Source organism: Capra hircus, chromosome 3 (assembly GCF_001704415.2).
Source record: "Capra hircus breed San Clemente chromosome 3, ASM170441v1, whole genome shotgun sequence".
NCBI classification, from domain to species: domain Eukaryota; kingdom Metazoa; phylum Chordata; class Mammalia; order Artiodactyla; family Bovidae; genus Capra; species Capra hircus.
The window spans coordinates 19395243-19416482 of record NC_030810.1 but is presented as its reverse complement, the minus strand read 5'-3'; the positions used below and the strand labels follow the sequence as shown (position 1 = coordinate 19416482).

Here is a 21240-nt window from a genome sequence, read left to right as displayed (position 1 = left end):
AACCAATGGCCGAGGGTCAGAGATAGAGCCGGGCGGGGCATGGTTGCTAGGGCCTAGCAAGCGGGGTGTGGCGAGAGGCTCCGGGAGACACTCGGCAGTTGTTAGGCAGAGATGTCACAGAGCGCGGCTCAGGGATTGGGTAGCGTCGAGGGAGGTGGGTGGTGATTGGGCGGTGCCCAGGAGAGGCTTGGGTGAGGTGCAGGCGCGCGAGCGGGAGTTCCGGCCGGAGGCCCAAGCTGAGGGCCGGCTCCTTCACCATGGCTTCAGCCCAGCTGGACTACACCATCGAGATCCCGGACCAGCCCTGCCGGAGTCAGGGTATGGAACGAGGGTTGGGTCCAGTCGTGGGTAGGTGACCTAAGGAGTCCGTGGGTTCCAAGCGCAGCTGTGGCCCCGCCCCACTTGTGGCCCCGCCCTCCCGCGGCCTACCTCCTCATAGGGTCCCGCAGGTCCTTAGACTTTGTCGGGTCCAGAGAGCCCCGCCCCTTAGTAAGCCCCGCCCGCAGGGCGCTTTCCCTGTCCCAGACCCGCCCCTCGGAGTCGACACGCCCCCCGCCTACCCCCACCCCCGACCAGGCTGGGGCCCTTTTTTCTGTCTCTTTAGTTCTCAGGTCCAGGCTTTCCCTTCTTTCCCAGTAACTGAAGGCTGCCGAGGACAGGGGACATCCTGATTCCTTTGTTTGGAGTCGGGTTTCCCACTGCTATCCTTTCTTGGCGGTTGTGCTTAGGCGGTTCCACTCGTTATATTCCATTCACTGTTTTCCCCAGGGTCCATGGAGAAGCCCAGGACACAGAACCTTCACCCTTCCCTCCTCTGCACTCTCTTTGGCAGTATAGTTGGCAGAGCCGTCTCTGTTGTGAGTTAGAAGTCGGCTCAAATCCCCACTCCTCCCTTCAGTAGCTGTGTGACCGTTGGTAGGCTTCCAGCTCTTAACTTCGATACCCTCATCTGCACAGTTAGGGTACCAACAGTAACCTCCCTCCGACGGTGGTTGGTTGCACAACTGAGATTGTTTGTGTACAGGACCCAGCATAATGCTTGGCACTGAGTCATTTTCGTGATTAGCTTTATTTTTTCCCTACAGTCATATTAGAGAAAGGAGTGTGGCAGGGCCACAGAATTAGTAGCCTGTAGAGCAGGTCTGGATCCCAGGCAGTGTGAGTCGGATTGGGGTTCCAGAGAATGGAAAGTTTGGCCCGGATTGGGAGTGAATTATGGTAGAGGAGCCTTGTCATACAGCCCAGCTCAAGCTGCAGGTCTTGCCTGTCTTACTCCACATCACCTTCACACCTCCAGTCTCACCACCAGCCCCACCTCACCTCTTCTCCTGCCACCCCAGCCATCTTCCCAATGCAAAGCTCTGGTCTTATCACTATCCTAGCTAGAACCCTACAGTGACTTTTTTGCCCTTAGAATAAATCAAGTCCTGATTCCTTAACATGGCATTCAAAGTTCTTCGTCATTTAGCAGCCCCTGCTTACTTCTTTGTTCACTGTGTCCTTTCCCTGTTCACGTTGAGTTTTGTGTTTCGGCCTCCCCAAGCTGCTTGTGATTCTGCACACTCTTCCTGCTTTTCTCTGCTCCTGCTGTTTCTTCTGTCTGGAATGCCTTTTCCTCTCTGCTGCCCCACTCTGCCCGCTCCCATGTCTGGTTCATTGTTTAACGCTTCTCTCAGGTGTTACTTTCTTCAAGAGAGCCTTCCCAGACCCCTTGCATAGCAGCTGTGTTCCTTGGATGGGGTCTAAGAGGGGAGTGCAACCCCTAGGCTCTTGACAGAGCAGGTAGCCCCAGACCAGTTGTATTTCACTAGAGCCAGATCTGTTAGCCAAGGGCTCTTGGGCTTATAGATGTAAAAATGCTTTTGAAAAGTCTTGGCATCAGTGGGAGATGAAGTCAATTAATATTATTACCCTTGGGGACTTCCCTGATGGTTCAGTGGCTAAGACTGCAGGCTCCCAGTGCAGGGGGCAGGGTTCGGTCCCTGATTAGGGAACTAGATCCCGAATGCCGCAACTAAAGACCTGGCACATGCTGCAACTAAGACCTGGCACAGCCAAATAAATAAAATGTTAAAAAAAAAACTATTTAAAGTAATTTTTAAAAAGATTATTGCCCTTGGAGCACCTTTAGTTGCAAAGGCCTGGAGCTGCCTTCTGTGTGGCCAGGAGGGCAGAAGTTTGTTCCTCAGCCCCAGTGGGCAGACTTTGCATTTCAGTTCTACCTCTTGCTCTTCTTTGGTTTTGGCAAGTTATTGAACCTCTCTGAGCCTCAGATTCCCCTACTGTAAAATGGAAGTGATAAGAGGCATTGTGAGGGTTAATGAAGTAGTGACTGACCTGGAGCAGGTATGTGTGCTCCTGTGCGTGCTGCCTGACGCATGCTCTGTCCGTATATTTCTTCCCCTTGTGGCTCTTCCCCCTGCTTCAAGGGGCTGGGTCCTAGAATTGGAAGAAGTCTTAGGGGGCCATTTTGTCCTGCATCCTTCTCCTGTCATGAGAGCTTGCTGTTAGCACCAGACCCTTCCCGAACAGGATCCTTCCTCCCACATATCCTGGCCTGTTGGAGGCAACTGGATTGTTAGAAAGCTTCCCTTCCTTGAGCCACAATAGGCCTTCCTGTCACTTCTGCTTTCAGCTCAGCATTTGCTGTGTCCTGGCCGTGGGCTAGTTGCTGGTCTCCTCAGAAGTGACTCACACACAGACTCCCTGCAAGGACCTGTGCTTCAGGGAGGACTGAGGATTTAGAAGCAGCTGGTTTCACTATGATGTGGTGACTGCAGGGCTCGCAGGTCGTGGTGGAGACAGAGCAAGGTAGTCTGTCTTCCTCTCTTTTCAAGATGACAGCTTCATCTCTTTTCTCCAAGAGAAATACCCCCAGGGCCTTCAGCTGTTCCTCCTCTGGTGAGGTTCTAATAACCCTCTCCTTATGATTGCCTTCTGCACTGGCTTTGGGTCATCATGCCTTTTCCTCTCCAAGTGCGTACCCCAGAGCCAAACTTGAGGCTGTAGGACCCCTCAGAAGGAAGTGGCAGCACTGCAACCCCCCACATCTCTTTGCTTCCTGTCTGTAGAGAGCTCCCCTCTAGGCTGATGTGGCTTCACAGAGCAACAGTCTTTGGGGGTCCAGAGATTGTCTCTCTTTTGTACTCACTGTTTAAAGGTGCAGAAGTATGTAGGACGGTCATATTTGGTTTCTGGAATTGCGTTTCCCCCGTAACTGAGCTTTAGAGCCACAGAGCCTGGCACTGCTGATAGAAAGGCGAAGAGCTGCCGCTGGCACGCAGTTAGCGGGAAGGCAGCTACAGATCTGGGGCCCTTCATCACTCAGGGTCCTCCTGCTGGAACTCCCACCAGGCAGTTATCTGTGGCTGACTGGGCCTAACAAGGATCATCTGCCTGGTCCTTTGCCGAAGCTGATCCCTTGGCCTGGCATTCCCCTCTCCCCACCCACTCTTCTTTGACCAGTGGTCCCCTCACCCTGCTAATGAGAGTTGGGTATTCTTCTCTCATTTCCTTGGGGAAGGTTCTGTCCTCAGGACCCCCAGTGCAGGGATGCCTGTTGTGTTGTTTGGAGGGTTTGGCTCACTGTTGCGGGAGCCTGGCAGGGAAGATGTGCCCGAAGAGCTGAAGGGAGACATTTGGCAGTGCTCTGGCCTCGCCCGAGGTGCTCTGCCATCCAGGCCAGGGTTGCACTGCCCCTCCTCCCAGCCAGAGACTGGTCAGCCAAGTCCTGCCCCAGGGCCCGTCTGCGGCTTGCGCAGGCACTTCTTAAAGGCATCCTGTTGCTCTCAGGTTCCGTAAACATTTTTACAAATAATTGATTTTCAAAATTAATGGGGCTGAGACAAGGGGCTCACACTTAGCCTTCCGAGGAGTCGCAGAGAAGGCAAGCGATAGGTCTGCTGTGAGACCAAGCTTCATTGTCAGTCTACCCTTGGGCTGAGCTCTGGCTGGGGTTGAAGAACTGAAGAGCTTGTCTTGACCCCCAGGAAGTGTCTCCCAGCGCCAGGGAAACAGTATGGGGTGGACCGTAGTTTGGACCACCATGGTGGGCTGCAGGGGTCAGTGGCTTCCTGGAGAAGAGTGGCCCAAGCTGGACCTGGAGCTGTAGATAGGGAGCAGCAGAAGGTGCAGAGCTGGGGCACTGGGGGACTGAGAGGGGCCCAAAGGAGTGGGGCCTTGGCAGGAGGCCGAGGTGTGCTTTCTGGAGCAGGGGTGAGAGAAAACCTCAAGAGCTGTCACACCAAAGAGGCCTCACAGGCCTGGGTGCCGAGTTGAACTAGACTCTTCTGGTCTGTGTGAACCCCAGGGGTGCTTTTTTTTCCTAAACAGAGGAGTTTTGTTCATGTTTTGAATCGTGACCTCTTTTCTTTCATTCATTAATAGAAACCCTTCCTAATTTGTCTGCTTTATGCCAAGTGTCATGCTAGGCCCTGGATCTGAGCTTCAGACCTCAAGGACCCTTTGCCTGAGATCTCTGTGGTTTCTTTTGGGCTTACACTGTTGACCATGCCCTGCTCACACGCCAGGTTCACCAAGAACCCCTCATATGATTTTATTACTCTTTATGACCACCTTGTGAAGTTTGGAGTACTCTTATCCCAGATGAGGAACAGGAGCTCAAGGGAGGTAAAGTGTCTTGCCCCAAGTCATCCCAGGTTCCAACTCAGGAGCCTCACTCCAAAGCCTGTGTATGCATATTTCAGTTGCCATCAGGAAGTGCTGCCTGAATACAGTTCCATTTCTCGGAAACAGTTAAGGACATGCACGAAGAAAGAGATGTCCATTAAAGTACTTTTATAACAGCAAAAGATTAGAAACAACATCGTGTCCAATAATGGGAGCTTGGTCACCATAAATTACGAAATATCTATAGCTGCTCTGCAGCCACTAAAAAGAATGGTGTAGAAATATATAAACCGACAGGGAGAGATGTTCACAATATATTGCTAAATGGAAGAAAGCAGATTACAAAGCGGTATGATTCCAATTGTAGAAGATATTCATTTTCTGCTTTTTCTACAGTGAGCATGCATTCCTCATGAAGTAATAACTTCAATGCATTGAACTCTTTCTTTGTGCTAGGGTAAAAATGCTAAGCCCTCAGTAGTCATTTTCTTGTTTAGTCTTATGAGCTGTTATCCTCATTTCACAGTTAAGAAAACTGAAGCTTAGAGAACTAGCTCAAGGTCTATTTCATGGTTATTAGTGGCAGAGACAGAGATTTGAACCCAGATAGGATTTATACTGGAGAAGGCAATGGCAACCCACTCTAGTACTCTTGCCTGGCAAATCCCATGGATGGAGGAGCCTGGTGGGCTGCAGTCCATGGGGTCACTAAGAGTTGGACATGACAGAGTGACTTCACTTTCACTTTTCACTTTCGTGCATTGGAGAAGGAAATGGCAACCCACTCCAGTGTTCTTGCCTGGAGAATCCCAGGGACAGGGGAGCCTGGTGGGCTGCCGTCTCTGGGGTCGCACAGAGTCGGACACGACTGAAGCGACTTAGCAGCAGGGTTTATACGGTAGATAGTCCTAGATACCATGCTACTCTTCTGTACTATTATTCCAAAAGGTTAAAAAAAGTAAATTTAAAATGAAGTAATTTGGATTAAATATAGGAACTCTAAGACTCTAGAAAGTATTTCTTGGGAGTGAGGGAAATTGAGGATCCTTTAATTCTTTGCATTTTAAGAAGAAAACATAGTTCTTTGTATTCTGAGTCCTGCTTGCTGATGAAAAGCACATAGTGTTCCACAAATCCTTTTTCTTTGTCAGCCTTTTCCTTTGTCTTCCCCACATGCCCCTGGGATATACACAATCTAATTTATGCTCTAGTTTTATGACTTGAACTGTTGTACAATATAGTATGTATCTGTAATTCTTGTATTATCAGTGTCAGTGTCATTTGTTGAGAAAAGTCCAGAGGACAGAGAGCCCCTGCGATTAAATTGTTCTGTGGGGTACTTAAGAAGTGTCAGGCTTGAGAAGCCTTGCCAAGGAACTTCTGGGCATCCATGATCTCTTTGACTTCTTAACCACTATTGACTCTGCTGGATACCCCCCAACCTTTAAAAAAAATTTTTTTTTTAACTCTCATTGCAAAAGTGATACCTATGGATTTTTAGATTGTGAATGTAAAAAATCATGAACAAGACATTGCCTCTAATCCCAGGAATAATTGCTATCAATATTTGATGCTTTTTTCCTATGCTTAAGGATGTATAGGTGTGCATGTATGTATGTACATAGGATTCTGTTGTACATATTCTTTGCAACTCACTTTTTTGCTTAATGTATTATTATTAATTTTTAAAATAACAATATTGAGATATAATTCACATTCTGTAAAACTGACCCTTTTAAAATGTGTGATTCATTGGTTTTTAGTATGTTCACAGGATTGTACACCCAGCAGCACTATTTAATTTCAGAACATTTTCATCATCTGCAAAAGAAACCCTGAACCATTAGCAGTCTCTCCCCATTTCCCCCTGCCTCCAGCTCCTGGCAGCCCCTCATCTGCTTTCTGCCCTATGGATCTGCCTATTCTGGACATTTCATATAAATCATATAAATGGGATCATATAATGTATGGTCTTTGTGTCTGGCTTCTTTCACTTAGCAAATGTTTTCAAGGTTCACCCATGTGGTAGCAGTGCCTCATTCCTTTTTATCACCAAGTAGTATTCCATTGAATGGATATACCACACTTTATTCACCCATTTACAGGTGATAGGTATGTGGATTGTATCTACTTTTTGGCTGTCATGAATATTGCTGCAATGAACATTCATGTACACGTTTTTGTATGGACATATGTTTTCAGTTCTCTTGGGTTTTGTACCTCAGAGTGGAAGTACTGGTTCATATGGAAACTCCACGCCTAATGTTTTTGAGGAACTGCCAAACTGCTTTCTAAAATGAATGTACCTTTTTGCACGCTCACCAGCAGTATATGAGGGTTCTGAATTCTTCTTATCCTCAACACTTGGTGTTACCTGACTTTTTGATTATGGCCATCCTAGTGGATCCTAATATACTGTCTCATTGTGGTTTTAATTTTCATTTCCCTGATGACTGTGATGTTGGACATCTTTTCATGTTCTTACTGGCCATTTATACATCATCTTTGGAGAAATGTCTCTTCAAATCTTTTGCCCATTTTAAAGTTAAGTTATTTGTCTTTTCATTATTGAATTGTGAGTGTTCTTATATATCGTGGATACAAACCCTTACAGATATATGATTTGCAAATATTTTCTCCCATCTGTCACTTTCCTCAACTTTTTGATGGTACCCTTTGATGTACAAAAGTTTTCAATGCTGGTGGAGTCCTGGTTTGTCTGGTTTTTTTTTCTTGTATTCCTTTTTCTTTTAGTTGTGTCTAAGAAACCATTCCTTAATCCAAGGTCAGAAAGTTTTACTTTTACATTTTCTGCTAAGAGTCTTATAGTTTTAGCTTTTACATTTATGTCTATGGTCTGCTTAAGAGAGTCCTGAATATTTCTGTCATAGATTAAGCATTTTTCTTTCATAGAAGTGGAATCACTAAGTCAAAGATTGCATGTTTTTGAGGCTTTTGCTACACATACCAGAATTGTTGTGATTCTTTTCTTCTTATCGTTTCCCTCCCCTTCTTACTTGTCTCCCACTGCCCTGGTTCAGGCCTTTACCGTCTATTGTTTCGCGTGTTACAGTCATCTCTGACTTTTCCTAATGGGACCTCTCAGCGCAGTGGATGAGCACAGTGGTGTGGTGGTGGTGGTGCTGTGATGGTATAGACGAGGGGCATCTAGCCCTGTCTAGTGATTTAGGGGAGTGGTGAGAAGGGGTTGGAGACGGCATCAAGGGGAACTTCTTGGATGTCAGCAGTGAGCTGACTCAGCAGGGGGCATGGGCATTAGCAAAGCATAAACATGGATTATCAGCATCTGGGCTTGGGAGTGAGGACCGTGCGTGCAGTCCTGGACGCAGGGGGCAATGTGGTGTGGTGTTTCAGAGGTGCATGCTGGCTCTACCACTTTCTGGCTCTATGTTTTTGGGGAGAGAGACTTCTTCTCTCTGTGTTTTAGTTTTCTCATCTGTAAAATGGGGATAGCAATAATAGTTAACTCCTAGGATGGTGGAGGGACCAAATGAGGCAGCATGTGTTGAGGTTCTGACTTTGGTGGCCAGTCCGTGAGGAGGAGCAGGTGGAAGAAGTCAGTGCTGGATCTGTTGATGTACAGAGAAAACCAAATATACAAGTTTGGAGCTAAGTGGAAAGAGATTTAGTTAAGACTGGGGGGCTTTTTTTTTTTTTTGACCCAGGGGGCCAGCGGGATAATGGTGATGACCACCTGGGTTTGGAATCTAGCTCCACTGCTTATTAGCTGTGTAACTTTGACCAATTATTTATTATCTTTGTGGTTTAGTTTTTCATCAGTAAAATGAGACCAATAATAGTACCTTGTTCATAGGATTGTTGTGAAGATTAAATGAGCTGATATATAAAGTGCTTAGGGACTTCCCTGGGGGTCCAGTGGTTAAGACTCTGCTCCCAGTGCAGGGGGCCAGGGTTTGATCCCTGGTCAGGAAACTAGATCCCACATGCTGCAACTAAGACTCAGTACAGCCAAATAAATAAATAAATATATTTAAAGTGCTTAGAATAGTATCTGGTACAATTCTCTTTTTGCTGCTATTGTTTTTCTTGGTGATGGGGAAGAGGGGCAGAAGGAGATGCGAAATTCAGAGAAGTTTTTGATGGTTTAGGACTGAGGTGGGTTTGATTGCCTGTGCCGGGCTGTGGTCAGTCTTGGTGTAGAAATGGGAGATGGGGGCCAGTGCCTGAGTATTCAGTGCCTGAAGGGCAGTGGTCAGAGGCTGGGAGATGTCAGCAGCAGGAAGGGGAGAGGGTGGTGACCAACGGGAGGAACGTAAAAGGAGCAGGGGCTCCTACAGAGGGTGGAGGAATCACGGGATCTGGATGTGGCAATAAATAACAATAGCCATAGCAATTACTTTTATTACTCTGGAAAGGGCAACGGGTAACAAGAGGAATGCCAGCTCTTTCTCCTTGGATCCATCCTTCACTTTGCAGGCACGTGTTCATTCATTCAGCACGTTTCTGCTGAGTGCCTGGACAGGCCAGCTACAGTCCTGGGCACCAGGAATGTGGCAATAAGTATGACGAACCCAGTTCCTGCCTTCAGGGACCCTGCTGGCTGAGGGGTGACAGATGTTATTCAAATAATTGTGCAAGTCTTTAATCAGTATAGATTGGATCTTGCCGCCCCCCCAGTTCCAGAATCTATTGGCTCTCCACTGCTCCGGATAAAATCCGGACTCGTAAGCATGGCCTGGGGGCCTTGCAGGATCAGGCCCCGCATTCCCACTCTTAGCAGCTCTCCTGCCCACTGTTGTTCCCTCATCCAGGCTTCTAGCCTCCCAGGACTGCTTGCTGTGCTCCAGAGTGACTGTAACATCTCTATCACCTCCTGCCCCTGCTCATGCCCTCTTTCTACCTGGCATGCTCCTATGGTCCTTCAAGACCAGCACAGCAAACATGTCACCATCACTCTCTCAGCCGTGGTCTCAGAGCACCTTGGACTTTTCTGGATGATAGCACTTCATGTCTAGAATCTGAATGGGTAGCGTGGCTCCAGTGGGAGGAGGTCATGACAGAGCTCCAAGTTAGGAGGGGCGTCCTGGGAGGAGACTGTGTTGGGGGAACGGGAGATGCCTGTGGGTAGGAGGGGCACCTTGCGGTTCCGGAGAGGCGGCCTTGAGTGCCTGGCTGGAGTGGGGGCACCAATTCCCTCCTTTTAGGAACCTTATGAAAAGCTTGGGCTCTGGGAAGAGGCAGCATGTCCAGGGTGTCAGTGTTCTGAGTTTCTTCATGAGAGGCGTGTCTGGTGAAGTCATTCCTACCTGAGTTGGTGAATCCAAGGGTGTCAGGAAAATCTGAGGTGGAACAAAGTGGAGTTGTAGAGCCCAGCCGTGGCGGGAGGGGCAGGTCAGAGAGCCAGTGGAAGTGTCTGAACCTTCCCTGTCTGGGAATGTGCCACCCCTGCTGGTCAGGGCAGTCACCAGGGGATGGGACCTCGCTCAGCCTCCTTCTCTCTATTTGAGATGAACCCCCAACTCGTTGCTGATATTTTGGTGGTGGTACCTGGAGGGGAGCACCATAGGGAAGTGCTGGGGGAGGGGAGTCCATACTCAGACAGTTGCATGGAAGTTAGGGAGTCTCCCTGGGGCAGGTCTCAGAGATCCGGTGGCTGGACCTCAGATGGTCAAAGGTAGATCCAAATGGTAGCTGTCGATCACCACCCGTGAGGTGGCTGCAGCCCAAGCCTTGTGGGTAGCCATCACCAGCAATGCTGGGCTTCTGCAGAGAAAGGCCAGTGCAGGCGAACCACTGCCCTGGCCAAGGACCAGGCCAAGACAGTTGGAGACAGTATTTCGAGTGGCCTGACTTAGAGCTGTGGAACCATCCCTCTTTTTGGAGGCCGAGGTCAGTGTCAGGGGAGCCTGGGAGGGCTGGCAGGGGTCAGCATGGGACTGAGGCGCTGGCAGCTCCTGCTCCAGGCTGAATTGTAGCCCAGCCCTGGATCCCCGTGGGCGCGGGCAGTTAATCTCTAAAGGCCAGAGTCGCCACCGCCGGAGAGCAGAAACACTGAACTTTTCAATCACATTAATTTCCACAGGAAATTGTTGTCTTCCTTTTGTCCAAAGGTTAGTGATTTATGTTTACCATCCTCTTAACTAGCCTTGAAATTTACTGTTGCCAGGTCACCACCAGCATCTATAAATCTCGGTGGCAGCTGAGCATAGCCAAGTGGCTTGATCCTTGGAAGAGTAAACTCTGGCCCTTTCAGGAGGGCAGATAACTGGCAACAGACAGTCCCTGGACAGAAGTCACCCCGAGGGGTGTGAGTACTTCCTTGGTGGGGAGAATGAGAGGAGGCCTGACTGACATGGTTGCAGGGAGGCCTCCTGAAGCGGCCATGGAGGAGGCAGCTGGCTTGTGCCTCGGCGCATCAGGGGAGGAGATGTACTTCTGGTGGTGGACGGGGCTGGTGGCCCAGAGCACCTCCAGTGGGTTAGTTAGGATGGGGAGTCGGGGCCGGCTTCCCAGCTCTGCACTTCCTGTGTTTCCCTAGGCAAGCAGCTTAACCACTCTGTGCCTCAGTTTCCTCATCTGTAATAATATTCCCTGTAGTGTGCTGTGAGGATTAAATCTCAGTAAATACTAATTGTTATTATTCTCTCTCAGGACAGGGTTTGGTTTGGTAGGGGGCCCCAGAGTCGGTCTGCTTCACTTCCCCACCTGCACTGCCCTATCGATTTCTCTTTAAAACCCTCTTCTTCCATCTGTCTGTGGAATTAGAACAGGGGCTGGCCAACTTTTTTTCTGTAAAGGGCTGTACCTTAGACCTTAGACTTTGTGAACTGTGTGGTCTCTGTTGCAGCTACTCAACTCTGCTGTTTCAGCTTGAAAGCAGCCGTAGACATTATGTAAATGAATGAGCTGAGCTGTGTTCCAATAAAACTTTATTTGTGGACATTTACATTTCATGATTTTCACACCATAAAATCTTCTTTTTTTTTTCCCTAAAACTATTTTAGAATGTAAAAAGCACTTTATCTTTAGCTCAAAGGTCATATGAAAACAGATCATGGGTTGAATTCTGCCCATGGCTTGTGTTAATATCTATGGTATGCTGATCCCAGGATTAGAAGGTGAAATTGCATGGAGGAAGTGTTTTTTCATTTTTCTCACCTGGGCTGTGTCTCTGAAAGAAAAGAAAGGGGCCCTCAGGTGGCTTTTTCTGGTTACCCTGCAGTGCCGTCTGAGAAGCCTGAAAGCCAGCTGAAGTGAAGGAGAGAGGAAGGAGCCTCCCAGGCACCTGAGGCACAGGGGCTGGAAGGATGCCTAGGCCTGGCCCCTGGCGCTTCCCTGCCACCAGCGCTGGATGGGCCAGTCACCCCATCCCACACGCTAACTGCACCGCTGACCGTCCTACACTGCTTGTGTTTCAGAGGACAGCCCCGACGAAGGTGGAAAGGAGGCTGGGACTCGACTGCCTTTGGTGATTCTCTTGGGCTGGGGAGGCTGTGCCGACAAGAACCTGGCCAAGTACAGCGCCATCTATCACAAAAGGGTGAGTACTGCGGGCGTGTGGACTCCCAGTGCTCTGGGCCCCCTCTGGAGGGGCGCTCTCAGCCTTGGCTGCCCTCATCTCCAGGCTGCCCTCATCTCCAGGCTGCCGTGGAAGCTGACCATCAGTCAGGGGCCGGGCAGGCCTGGGAATGGCACCAGGACTGGCCTGTGAGGAAGATGCTGGGCCCATGGGGACTTGGGCAGGATTATCACCCTTTGCAGCCAACTCTGTGGCCTGGTCTGTCCCCTCCAGCCCCCTGACCTCCCGCTTCCTTCCTCCCCAAGCCCCAAGGTGGCAGATCATCTCCACTGTGCTCCCGACTGAGGCGTCAGCCCAGACCTCAAATCTTTCTGGGCTGGTGCTGCCTTTCTGGGTGTGTGCTGGGCCGGGTGTGCTGGGCATAGTGTGGACTCCTGGGGCCTCCTCCTTGTCTCACCAGGAGAGTTTCTGTCTTAGGGTTGAGCGTGGCACCTTCATGTTTCCAGGGTAGAAGGGTCTTCTAGAGAAGAATTCGGGCCTGAAGTTTCCTTGCTTCATCTCAGGCCTCACGAGAGTTGGATATAGAGGTTGCCGTGATTGGAGCGAGCCTTGGGAGGGCCTCTTATACCTGAGTACCCCTTTCACAGCTTTGGCCACTGGCCTGGCCCTGCCCTCCTCTCCCAGGCCTCCCAAGGGAGGGGGGCAGTACAGACCACTCCCCACCCCACTCCAGCCGCCAGCTGGAAGCCCTGCACTGAGGAGGCACGGCAATCACCTGGGAGAAGGGCCAGCTAGGGCCCCCTCCCCTCAGCCTCCCTGCACTGACCCAGGTCTGCGCTGTGCCCAGGTGCGTGGTGGCCCTGGAATAGGACGGGAGTTGGAGGCCTCCCCTCAGCCAGCAAGCCTGGTGCCCTGGCATCGCCTTACTCCTTAAGTAGTTTCAGCTGCTTCTGAATTCCACTCCCTGGGCGAGGCTACGTTGTCTGGCTTCTCCATTAGACTAAGATCCTTGAAGGCAGGCGGAGGCCAAGAAATAGGTGAGTATGGCCAGAACAGAGGACAAAAGGAAGGGCAAGTGTGAAGGGAAGAGTCTGGGAGGGTCCTCTGGGGATTTAGGCTGGGGTGTGATGTTAGACTTGTGCTTCTCAGAGTCCTTCCCTGCTGAATGGAGAAAGGATTGGGGAGGCCAGGGCTGGAGGCCGCGAAGTGGGATTGTCGCAGTGGCTGGAACCTTGAGGCTGGTGGTGCCGGTGGAGGGAAGTTAATGGATCAAGGGGCTTGTTAGGAGGCACAGTGATCAGTGGATGAGAGACTGGGAGTGGGCACGGGCATAGGTGGGGTCCAGGGTAATGCCAGGCTTCCAGCTGCAGCTGCTCCCTGGTAGAGGTGGGTATGTCCTTTGACACAGGGAGTACTAGAAGAGACGCCTTAGGCTCTGGGCTGGATGAGATTCCTCCAGGGAGTGTGTAGAGAGCAGGGAGAAGAGGCCAAGCTCTGAGGAGCAGGAGATAAAGAGGATCCACCGTGGGAAGGAGGAGAGGCCACAGGAAGAGAAATAAACTCAGGGGAGCATGACTGAATCCAGAGGAAGAGAGTCTTAGGGAAATGGGTCGGTGACGAGGGAGACAGGAAGGACATTCTTGGGGTGGAAGGCACGGGGAGGAAGTGATGGAGTGGAGAGGAAAAAAGGATCCCAGGGAAGGCAGAGAGGTTGAGGGGGCAGGGCTGCTTGTTGGGGGTCACCTGGGAAAGGAAGGGGTGCTTTTACCTTCTGGTCAGAAGGATGAATGGGGGTAGAGAAGAAATTTTTCTAACCCCCAACTCCTAATACTTCATTATTTAAAAGAAAATAAAAGCATTATATTCTACCCCCCAGAGATGTCCTCTATTTAGCATCAGTATGTGTCCTTTCAGCTTTTCTTCTGTGTGTCTTTTCTTTATCTAAATGAGATTTCTTGAATACTCTGTTTTTGTATCCTGCTTTTTTTGGACTGTGATTTCCACTGTCCCATGTTAATATATTCTAATCTCATCAAGTCTCCAGTCCATGGTCAGATTCTCTGATAGTCGCCAAAGTGTCCTTTACTGCTGATTTTCCTGAACCACCAGCATCCAGGATCACCCATTGCATCTTGTTATTTTGTTCCGTAAACCTCTTTTGTCTAGAACAGTCCATTTTTTCCTGATGTTGTTACTGAAGAGCCAGAGAGTTTGTTGTTTTTCTTTTTTGGTCACACCACGTGGCATGCGGGATCTTAGTTCCCTGACCAGAGATCTACCCTAGAATGACTTCCTCAGAGTGCGGAGTCTTAACCACGGGACCACCAAGGAGGTGCCGGAGAGTCTTCCTAAGAGCTTGTGATACCAAATGCTGCTGGAAGGAAAGTACAACAGGGGCTGAAAGGCGTCATGGGATGGAGCGCTTCGGGAGGATGTGGGCGACCTTGGTAAGAGCAGCGCAGCTGTCAGAGTGGAGTCCGTGGGAGGGGGACCAAGGAGAGAGGGTGACTGTCCAGGTTTGTCTAGGAAGGTGAAGAGAGGGTGGGACAGATTTAACGAGGAACATGGTGTAAAGGCAGAGGCTTTACTGTTTTTTATTAACGAGATCGGTTTGTGCAGGAATCTGGAGTGAGGAAGAGACTGAGAATACAGGAGGTGAGGACGAATGGAGCAGGCTGGGAGTGAGCGAGTGTGGAGATGGAGAGATGGGTGGCTTCCAGGGAGAGACAGGAGATTGGGATCTGATGGGCGCAGGGGCGAGTGTGGAGGTGGAGAGATGGGTGGCTTCCAGGGGGAGACAGGAGATTGGGATCTGATGGGCGCAGGGGCTTCTGGGAGCATCTGACTAGAAGCAGCAGAGGTGGAAGCGTCAAAGTGAGGCCCAGGGAGGCTCCATGTGCACACTCTGCGCAGGAGCGTTGGGCGTTCATAAGGCCTGCTGTGTGTGTTCTCCCACCGGCAACCTGGAGGTAGAGAGCGCGCACGCCCTCAGAGACGGCACAGTCACAGGCGCGAATGAGTTCATGCCTACGCCAACAGGTAGTTCTGCATGGGAATGCTTCTGGGGAGGAGTGTGTGTGTTGCGTGTATGTGCCCATGCGTGTGTGTGCATTCCTGAAGGTGGTGTGTGTGCTTGCGGGTGTGCTCTGGCAGTTGTATGCACTTCACAGGTGGTGCAGTGGGTACCCTAGTGCATGGTGGGAGTCATGGGCATCTGCGTCTAAGGGGTGTGAGATAGAGAGGCTGTGTTTAGTCCAGGAGTTGCGTGTGTGTGGTGGTGGTGTGGAGTGTGTTTGTATTCATTGGCAGTGCGTGTGTAGGTTGAAGGTGGGTGGAAAGACATTTCACACCCCCCTGGGGAGCTGGAGCAGAGCGCTTTGTGAAGTTTTCCAGAGCTGTGGGGCCAGGTGGCACCCGCGACCCCTTGGTGCAGTCTTGGGAAGAGTGGTAAGGTCCGCTAGGGCCTTGGCGACAGCACAGCCAGGAGGACCCGTGGCTCACGTGACCTCAGTCAGCCAGAGGGGAGGTCAGGGGGCTGTGGCAGGGTAACCTCTGCTGACTGTCTTTTTGGCTCTGGGTCATTCAGGTACTGCGCCCATATAATTTTCTCCTTGTTATTACTCCTGCCACCACTAATGACTGCTCTTCTTAGCTGGAACTCTGTGCCAAGTGCTGTTTGGGGGCACTGGAGATACTTTTTTTTTTCTTCATTTAATTATACTGTAATCCCATGAATTGGATGTTGTCCGAGCTCACAGAAGGGAACACAGACTCAGAAAGATGAGTTAAATTGCTCTTCATCTATACTGTTTATAGATGCTGGCCCAGGAACTGAGCCCAGAACTGTCTGACCCCAGGGCCTGCCTAACTCAGAGTCCCCTGACAAAGAGCCCTGTGTGTCTGGCATGCATTAATGGCAGAGGGTTAGGACTCAGGGTGGCTCTGGTCACCTTCTCTAACTGGCCTAGAAGGGGATCTGGGTGAGGACCTTGAGGTGTTCTTTGACCCAGGCGTTGAGGGATACAGAGGCCTAGAGATTTTTAGCTATTTTAGAATTTGAGGAATAATGTGTTTACTGTACTTGGAATTTCAGGGAGAGTGAGGAGTGATCCCAGGCTTCAGAACCAAACAGGACCCTGCGAGGAAGGTGGCAGTGGCCAGACTGATGCCTTATGGCCCAGCTCATGAGTGGCCTCTAGTGGTTAAGGCTGGGCCTGCAGGCGTGTCTTGGGCGCTGGGTCTCCTGGGGGTACCTGCTTGTCCCTGGGAGGCAGGGACCGTGCAGAGCAGAGTGGCTGCAGCAGGGTGTCACCAGGCAGTGAGGCCTTAAGTCTGCCAGAGTTGATCAGATGTGGGTACAAGGTTGTGGGTGGGAGGGAGACAGCAGACCAAAGTGAGAAGGCTTCCTTCTGGTCAGCCCAGAGGCCTCCAAAGCGAGCTCTGGGCTCTAGGCCTCAAGGGCTTGGCCAGCATGAAGCGATTATTCCACAAATGGGCCTGGAGTGGCCCTTCCCCTCTGGGAGGCACCTGTGTCTAGGAGAGGTGAGCGTGCACCTAGGCTGCAGCAGGGCCTGGAGGACTTCCAGCTTATGGGCCTGTGGAAGTGAGAGCTGCTGGACCCCTCTGACCTTAGCTGGTCGCTGCCTCTCCTCCCTACCCCATCCCCGAGGACCAACCGGGCCTCTCTCCTCTCCCCAGGGCTGCATCGTGATCCGATACACAGCCCCCTGGCACATGGTCTTCTTCTCCGAGACCCTGGGCATCCCTTCACTTCGTGTCTTGGCCCAGAAGCTGCTTGAGCTGCTCTTTGATTACGAGGTTGAGAAGGAGCCCCTGCTCTTCCACGTCTTCAGCAACGCTGGCGTCATGCTGTACCGATATGTGCTGGAGCTGCTGCAGACCCACCGGCGCTTCTGTCACCTGCGTGTGGTGGGCACCATCTTTGACAGCGGTCCCGGTGACAGCAACCTGCTGGGGGCTCTGCGGGCACTGGCGGTCGTCCTAGAGCACCGGCCTGCTGCGCTCCGCCTGCTGCTCCTGGTGGCCTTCGCCCTGGTGGCCTTCCTGTTCCATGTCCTGCTCGCGCCACTCACCGCCCTCTTCCACACGCACTTCTATGACAGGCTGCTCGACGCAGCCTCTCGCTGGCCCGAGCTCTACCTCTATTCCAGGGCCGACGAGGTGGTCCTGGCCCGGGACGTGGAGCGCATGGTGGAGGCACGCCTGGCACACCAGGTCCTGGTGCGCTCCGTGGACTTCGTGTCGTCTGCACACGTCAGCCACCTCCGCGACTACCCTACTTACTACACTACCCTCTGTGTCAACTTCATGCACAGCTGTGTCCACTGCTCAGGTCCTTGCCCTCCCCACCTCACCTCTGCTCCAGAAATAAATGCCTGACTCTTCCCCACAACCTACATCCATGGGTGGGGTCCTCTGCTGGTACAGCTCCCTGCAGCTCTCGGGGTCTTTGTGGTCCCTCTGTCCTGGGGGACCATGTCGGTCTGTTTACCCCAGGATCCTGGGGGCAGTAGTACCTGTGCAGGTCTCCGCAGGAGCCTTGCAGAGCTTGTGTTTGCTAAGTGCAACAGTCAGGCTGCTGGTTCCTGTGGCATTTAGGCTGTGAAGGGTTAATAAAGCTGGGGGTGGGGTGAGGCTAAGCCCCAGCATTGATTGATCTTTGATTCCTTGAATGGAAGGTGAGCTTTGCAGGGAGGTGTCAGAAGGTAGGGGAAGGGGCTGTGATCTGTGCTCCCAGGACCTGGAAGGGCAGGCAAAGCCCCCCAAGCCTGGAGCACCATCCCCTAGGATCCCACTTGGCAGTTCACTCAGGCTTCTCATTGCCAGGGAGTCTGAGGTGGAAGCCATATGGGGAGCTGACAGGTGGGGGATCTGTCCAAGATCTACTACACTTTGCCAGAAAGCCACTGGACCCAGGGAAGTTGCAAGATGTGTGTGGAGTGGGCAGATGGTATAGGGAGCAGGAAGACAGCAGCCCCAGATGGGAGCTGGGACAAGCTGAGTCAGGAGTCCTGAAGACCAGAACCATTGGCCTTCATCTCCTTGAGGGACACCCACTTGGATCCTCTGTAGACAGGAGCAGTGGCTTCAGCCTTAGAATTCTGTATCATCTATCATCCTGTAAGTCACTGCTGCACAATACTGGCACATAGTAGGCATTCAATAAATATGTGTTGATTGATTGAGCTTACTGTGGTGATCCCTTCCCAGGTGGCGCTGGTAGTAAAGAACCCGCCTGGCAAAGCAGGAGACATGAGGCGCAGGTTCCATCCCTGGGTCGGGAAGATCCCCTAGAGGAAGGCATGGCAACCCACTTTAGTATTCTTGCCTGGAGAATCCCATGGACAGAGGAGTGAGCCTGGCGGGCTACAGTCCATAGGGTCACAGTGAGTCAGACATGACTGAAGTGACTTAGCACACTGTGGTGATCAAGGGACTTGGGGGCCAGGGATGGGCTTTGGAAGTTTGACAGTCAGTGAAGGAGATGGCTGGAAGAACTCTGGGTGGGAGCTGACCCTGACAGTCTCAGGGCTGATGCACCTTCTGTCTCCAGAGCTCAGCTCTCCCTGCATGGCCTCAGCCCTGTGGGATGGCCCCTCAGCTGCTGCAGCCCGTTCCTACTCTATGTGGCTGCATTCCTAGCCATGGCCAACAGGTGGCAGTGCTGCCTGTGCCATGAGATGGAACTCCAGGCTCCCACAGCAGGGCAGGTTTCACGCCCTCACTCTGGGTTAATATCTTCTATTAGAGAGCATTTGGCCCCCGGGGGTGAAAGTAACCAGCCATCAAGGACCTACTGAGTCCAAGGCAGGGAGAGGGGAGAGTAGAAATCCGATAGGAGCCAGCCTGATGGGAACTGGGCGTCGTCCACTTCTCTTCTAAACCCTCCACTGTCACGAGCTGCTCTGCTCAGGCCACATACATTTTCCTAGAGACTTGGGCTCCAGGATCCTTGCTTTCAGAATATTTGGTGCCATCAAGCTGGGCCTGGCGCTGTGAAGGGCCTTCACTGGACTCCAACCAGCGTGATTTGTCGTTTGGGTGCAGAGGTGGGCAGGAACTGGCAACTGGACCTGATTCTATAGTATTCACTGTGCATCCCAGAGATGGGTGTGTCTAAGATTTGGGAGGCGGGGTCTGGTGTGTGAGAACATGTGAAGGAAAGGAGTCTGGAGTCATGAAGATACTCTGGGGTGTTGAATTTTAGCAGAATCTTCTGTCAAAACAAGCTTTCTGTGGTGGGCAAGACCTCCTCTGCAGCTCTGAGCACCTGCCCGAGCACCCAGTTGCTCACTCCCTGGTACTGGTCAGCCATGGGGATCACCACTTGACCAAGCTCCATCTCAAGTGCTGGCTGCCCAGCCTCAGTTTCCTAACTTGAGGGTCCACGTTGGATAAAGGGGGTTCTTATTGTTCATTTATCTGGGCAGTAGCTATAGCAGGCAGTGGTCACTAGGATGGAAAGCAGACGCCGCCACAGGGGACTAAGATGGTGACTTTGGTCCCTGGATCACTTCAAGGGACTAGAAAGGGACAGAGGTTTGGGGATTATGTTTTCACTTGAGCTTACAGCCTGTTCCAGCCCTAGACCAGGGGATAGAGCTTGCATCCCCTCGGTACCCCCAAGCTCTGACCTCTCCTGTGATTAATGAGCTGACGATTCTGCATCGATAAGGAATTAACCTGGAGCCCCTACCCATCAATAGTCAGGAGTCCAGGTCCTGGCCCCACCACCCCCACCCGACAAGAGCTCCAGGGCCCCTGAACAGACTAACCACACACTGCTTCACAAAGCCGTAGCCAAGTCCTTTTCCCCACATGGCTGCCAGGAATTAACCCCTTAACTGCCTCTGTTCCTACCACCTCATCATCTTCCCCTCCCTGTACACATACACAGAGACAGCAGCTGTTTATACTGGTTTAATCCATGTCAAATGTAGTTTACAAAGGGAAAGGACAAGTACCTTTGTATAGAATATACAGACACAGCATCACACCATGGGGCCCACAGGGCAGGGGAGACCACACTTTTCCCGGGAAGAGCAGCTCTAATCCCAGGAAAGGTTCTCTGCGGAAGGCTGGGGAGCCAGAAGCACCCTTGTCCAGCCCAGTCTCAGCCCCTGCTTCAGCTCGGTTCCCACGCCTGTGCCTCCCCCCTCCCCCAACTCCTTACCAAGAGCCCCAGGAGCTAAGACTAAGGAGAGGATCACGTCCCTTGGGGCACATGCCCCACGTCTGGGAGAAGAAATATACACCACTGAACAGCGAGCACATGGGAGAGGGGAGGGACCGGGGAGGAGTGAGGCAGGCACCCCGAGGCGGATGGGCCGAGCCCCCAGCCAGCCCTCAAGGAGGCGCTGCCTCCAGGCCTTCTTAACAAAAGAAGAAAATCATACAACCAGGGGAAGGGACGGAGGGCGGGGAGCTGTCCCATTTATACACAACATTGTAAACATACACAGTCTATATTACATGTGCTTCAGTCTGGTGTTTGCATGTCTGTCTGTCTGGGGGCTGGATCTCAGGAGCCTTGCTTGACAATACTCCCCCCACCCCCACCTCCCTGCCCCACCCTGGGAACAGAACCTGGAACAGGTATGGCCCCCAATCTTGGTGGGAGCCAGCAGGCAGGGCCTGGGCCTCAGCCTCCATTCTGGCTCCAGAGTCCTGTGTGTGTGCGTGTTCATGTGTGTTCATGTATGTACATGGGGAACCTGTGTGCAAGTATGTACAAGGGGGCATCTCGTCGCAGGTGGGGCAGGCGTGGCGCTGGAGGCAAGGCCTGCTTGGGGTGGCCGGCTCACAAGTAGATTCTCCGCAGGTCTCCGGGCGCTGTGATGGTGTTGCACTGGGGGCAGAGCTTCTTGGCGCCCTGCGGGGAGAATGGGGCGGGGCAGGGCCCTCTGGTTAAACCCCGGCCCACACATTTGATCGTGTGCACCCAGGCCTGCAGCCATGACTCCCTGCACCCGATGTGTGCTGGGACTTTGGACTGGTCCTGTCCACGAGGGCTGGGGAGGCCTGGGCAGCCTCTGTGAGCAGGCAGGCACGCTCCTGTGTTGGGGGGACGCCAGGATCAAACCGCCTGG

The 21240-nt window shown here is 51.9% G+C and overlaps 2 protein-coding genes across 5 annotated transcripts in view; one reads left to right on the top strand and one right to left on the bottom strand.

Moving 5' to 3' along the window:
- Positions 102–17549, top strand: TMEM53 (transmembrane protein 53). Its single transcript, XM_005678555.3, has 3 exons — positions 102–318; positions 12030–12151; positions 16829–17549. The coding sequence occupies exons 1-3, from the start codon at positions 258–260 to the stop codon at positions 17528–17530; spliced, it is 885 nt and encodes a 294-aa protein (XP_005678612.2). The 5' UTR covers positions 102–257; the 3' UTR covers positions 17531–17549.
- Positions 20058–21240, bottom strand: part of RNF220 (ring finger protein 220) — a 262206-nt gene continuing 261023 nt past the window's right edge. For all 4 annotated transcript variants that reach the window (XM_018043334.1, XM_018043310.1, XM_018043327.1 and 1 more), the window contains exon 14: positions 20058–21023. In XM_018043334.1, coding sequence (XP_017898823.1) covers positions 20952–21023 — 72 coding nt within the window. In that variant the 3' untranslated portion in view covers positions 20058–20951. The remainder of the gene's footprint in view (positions 21024–21240) is intronic.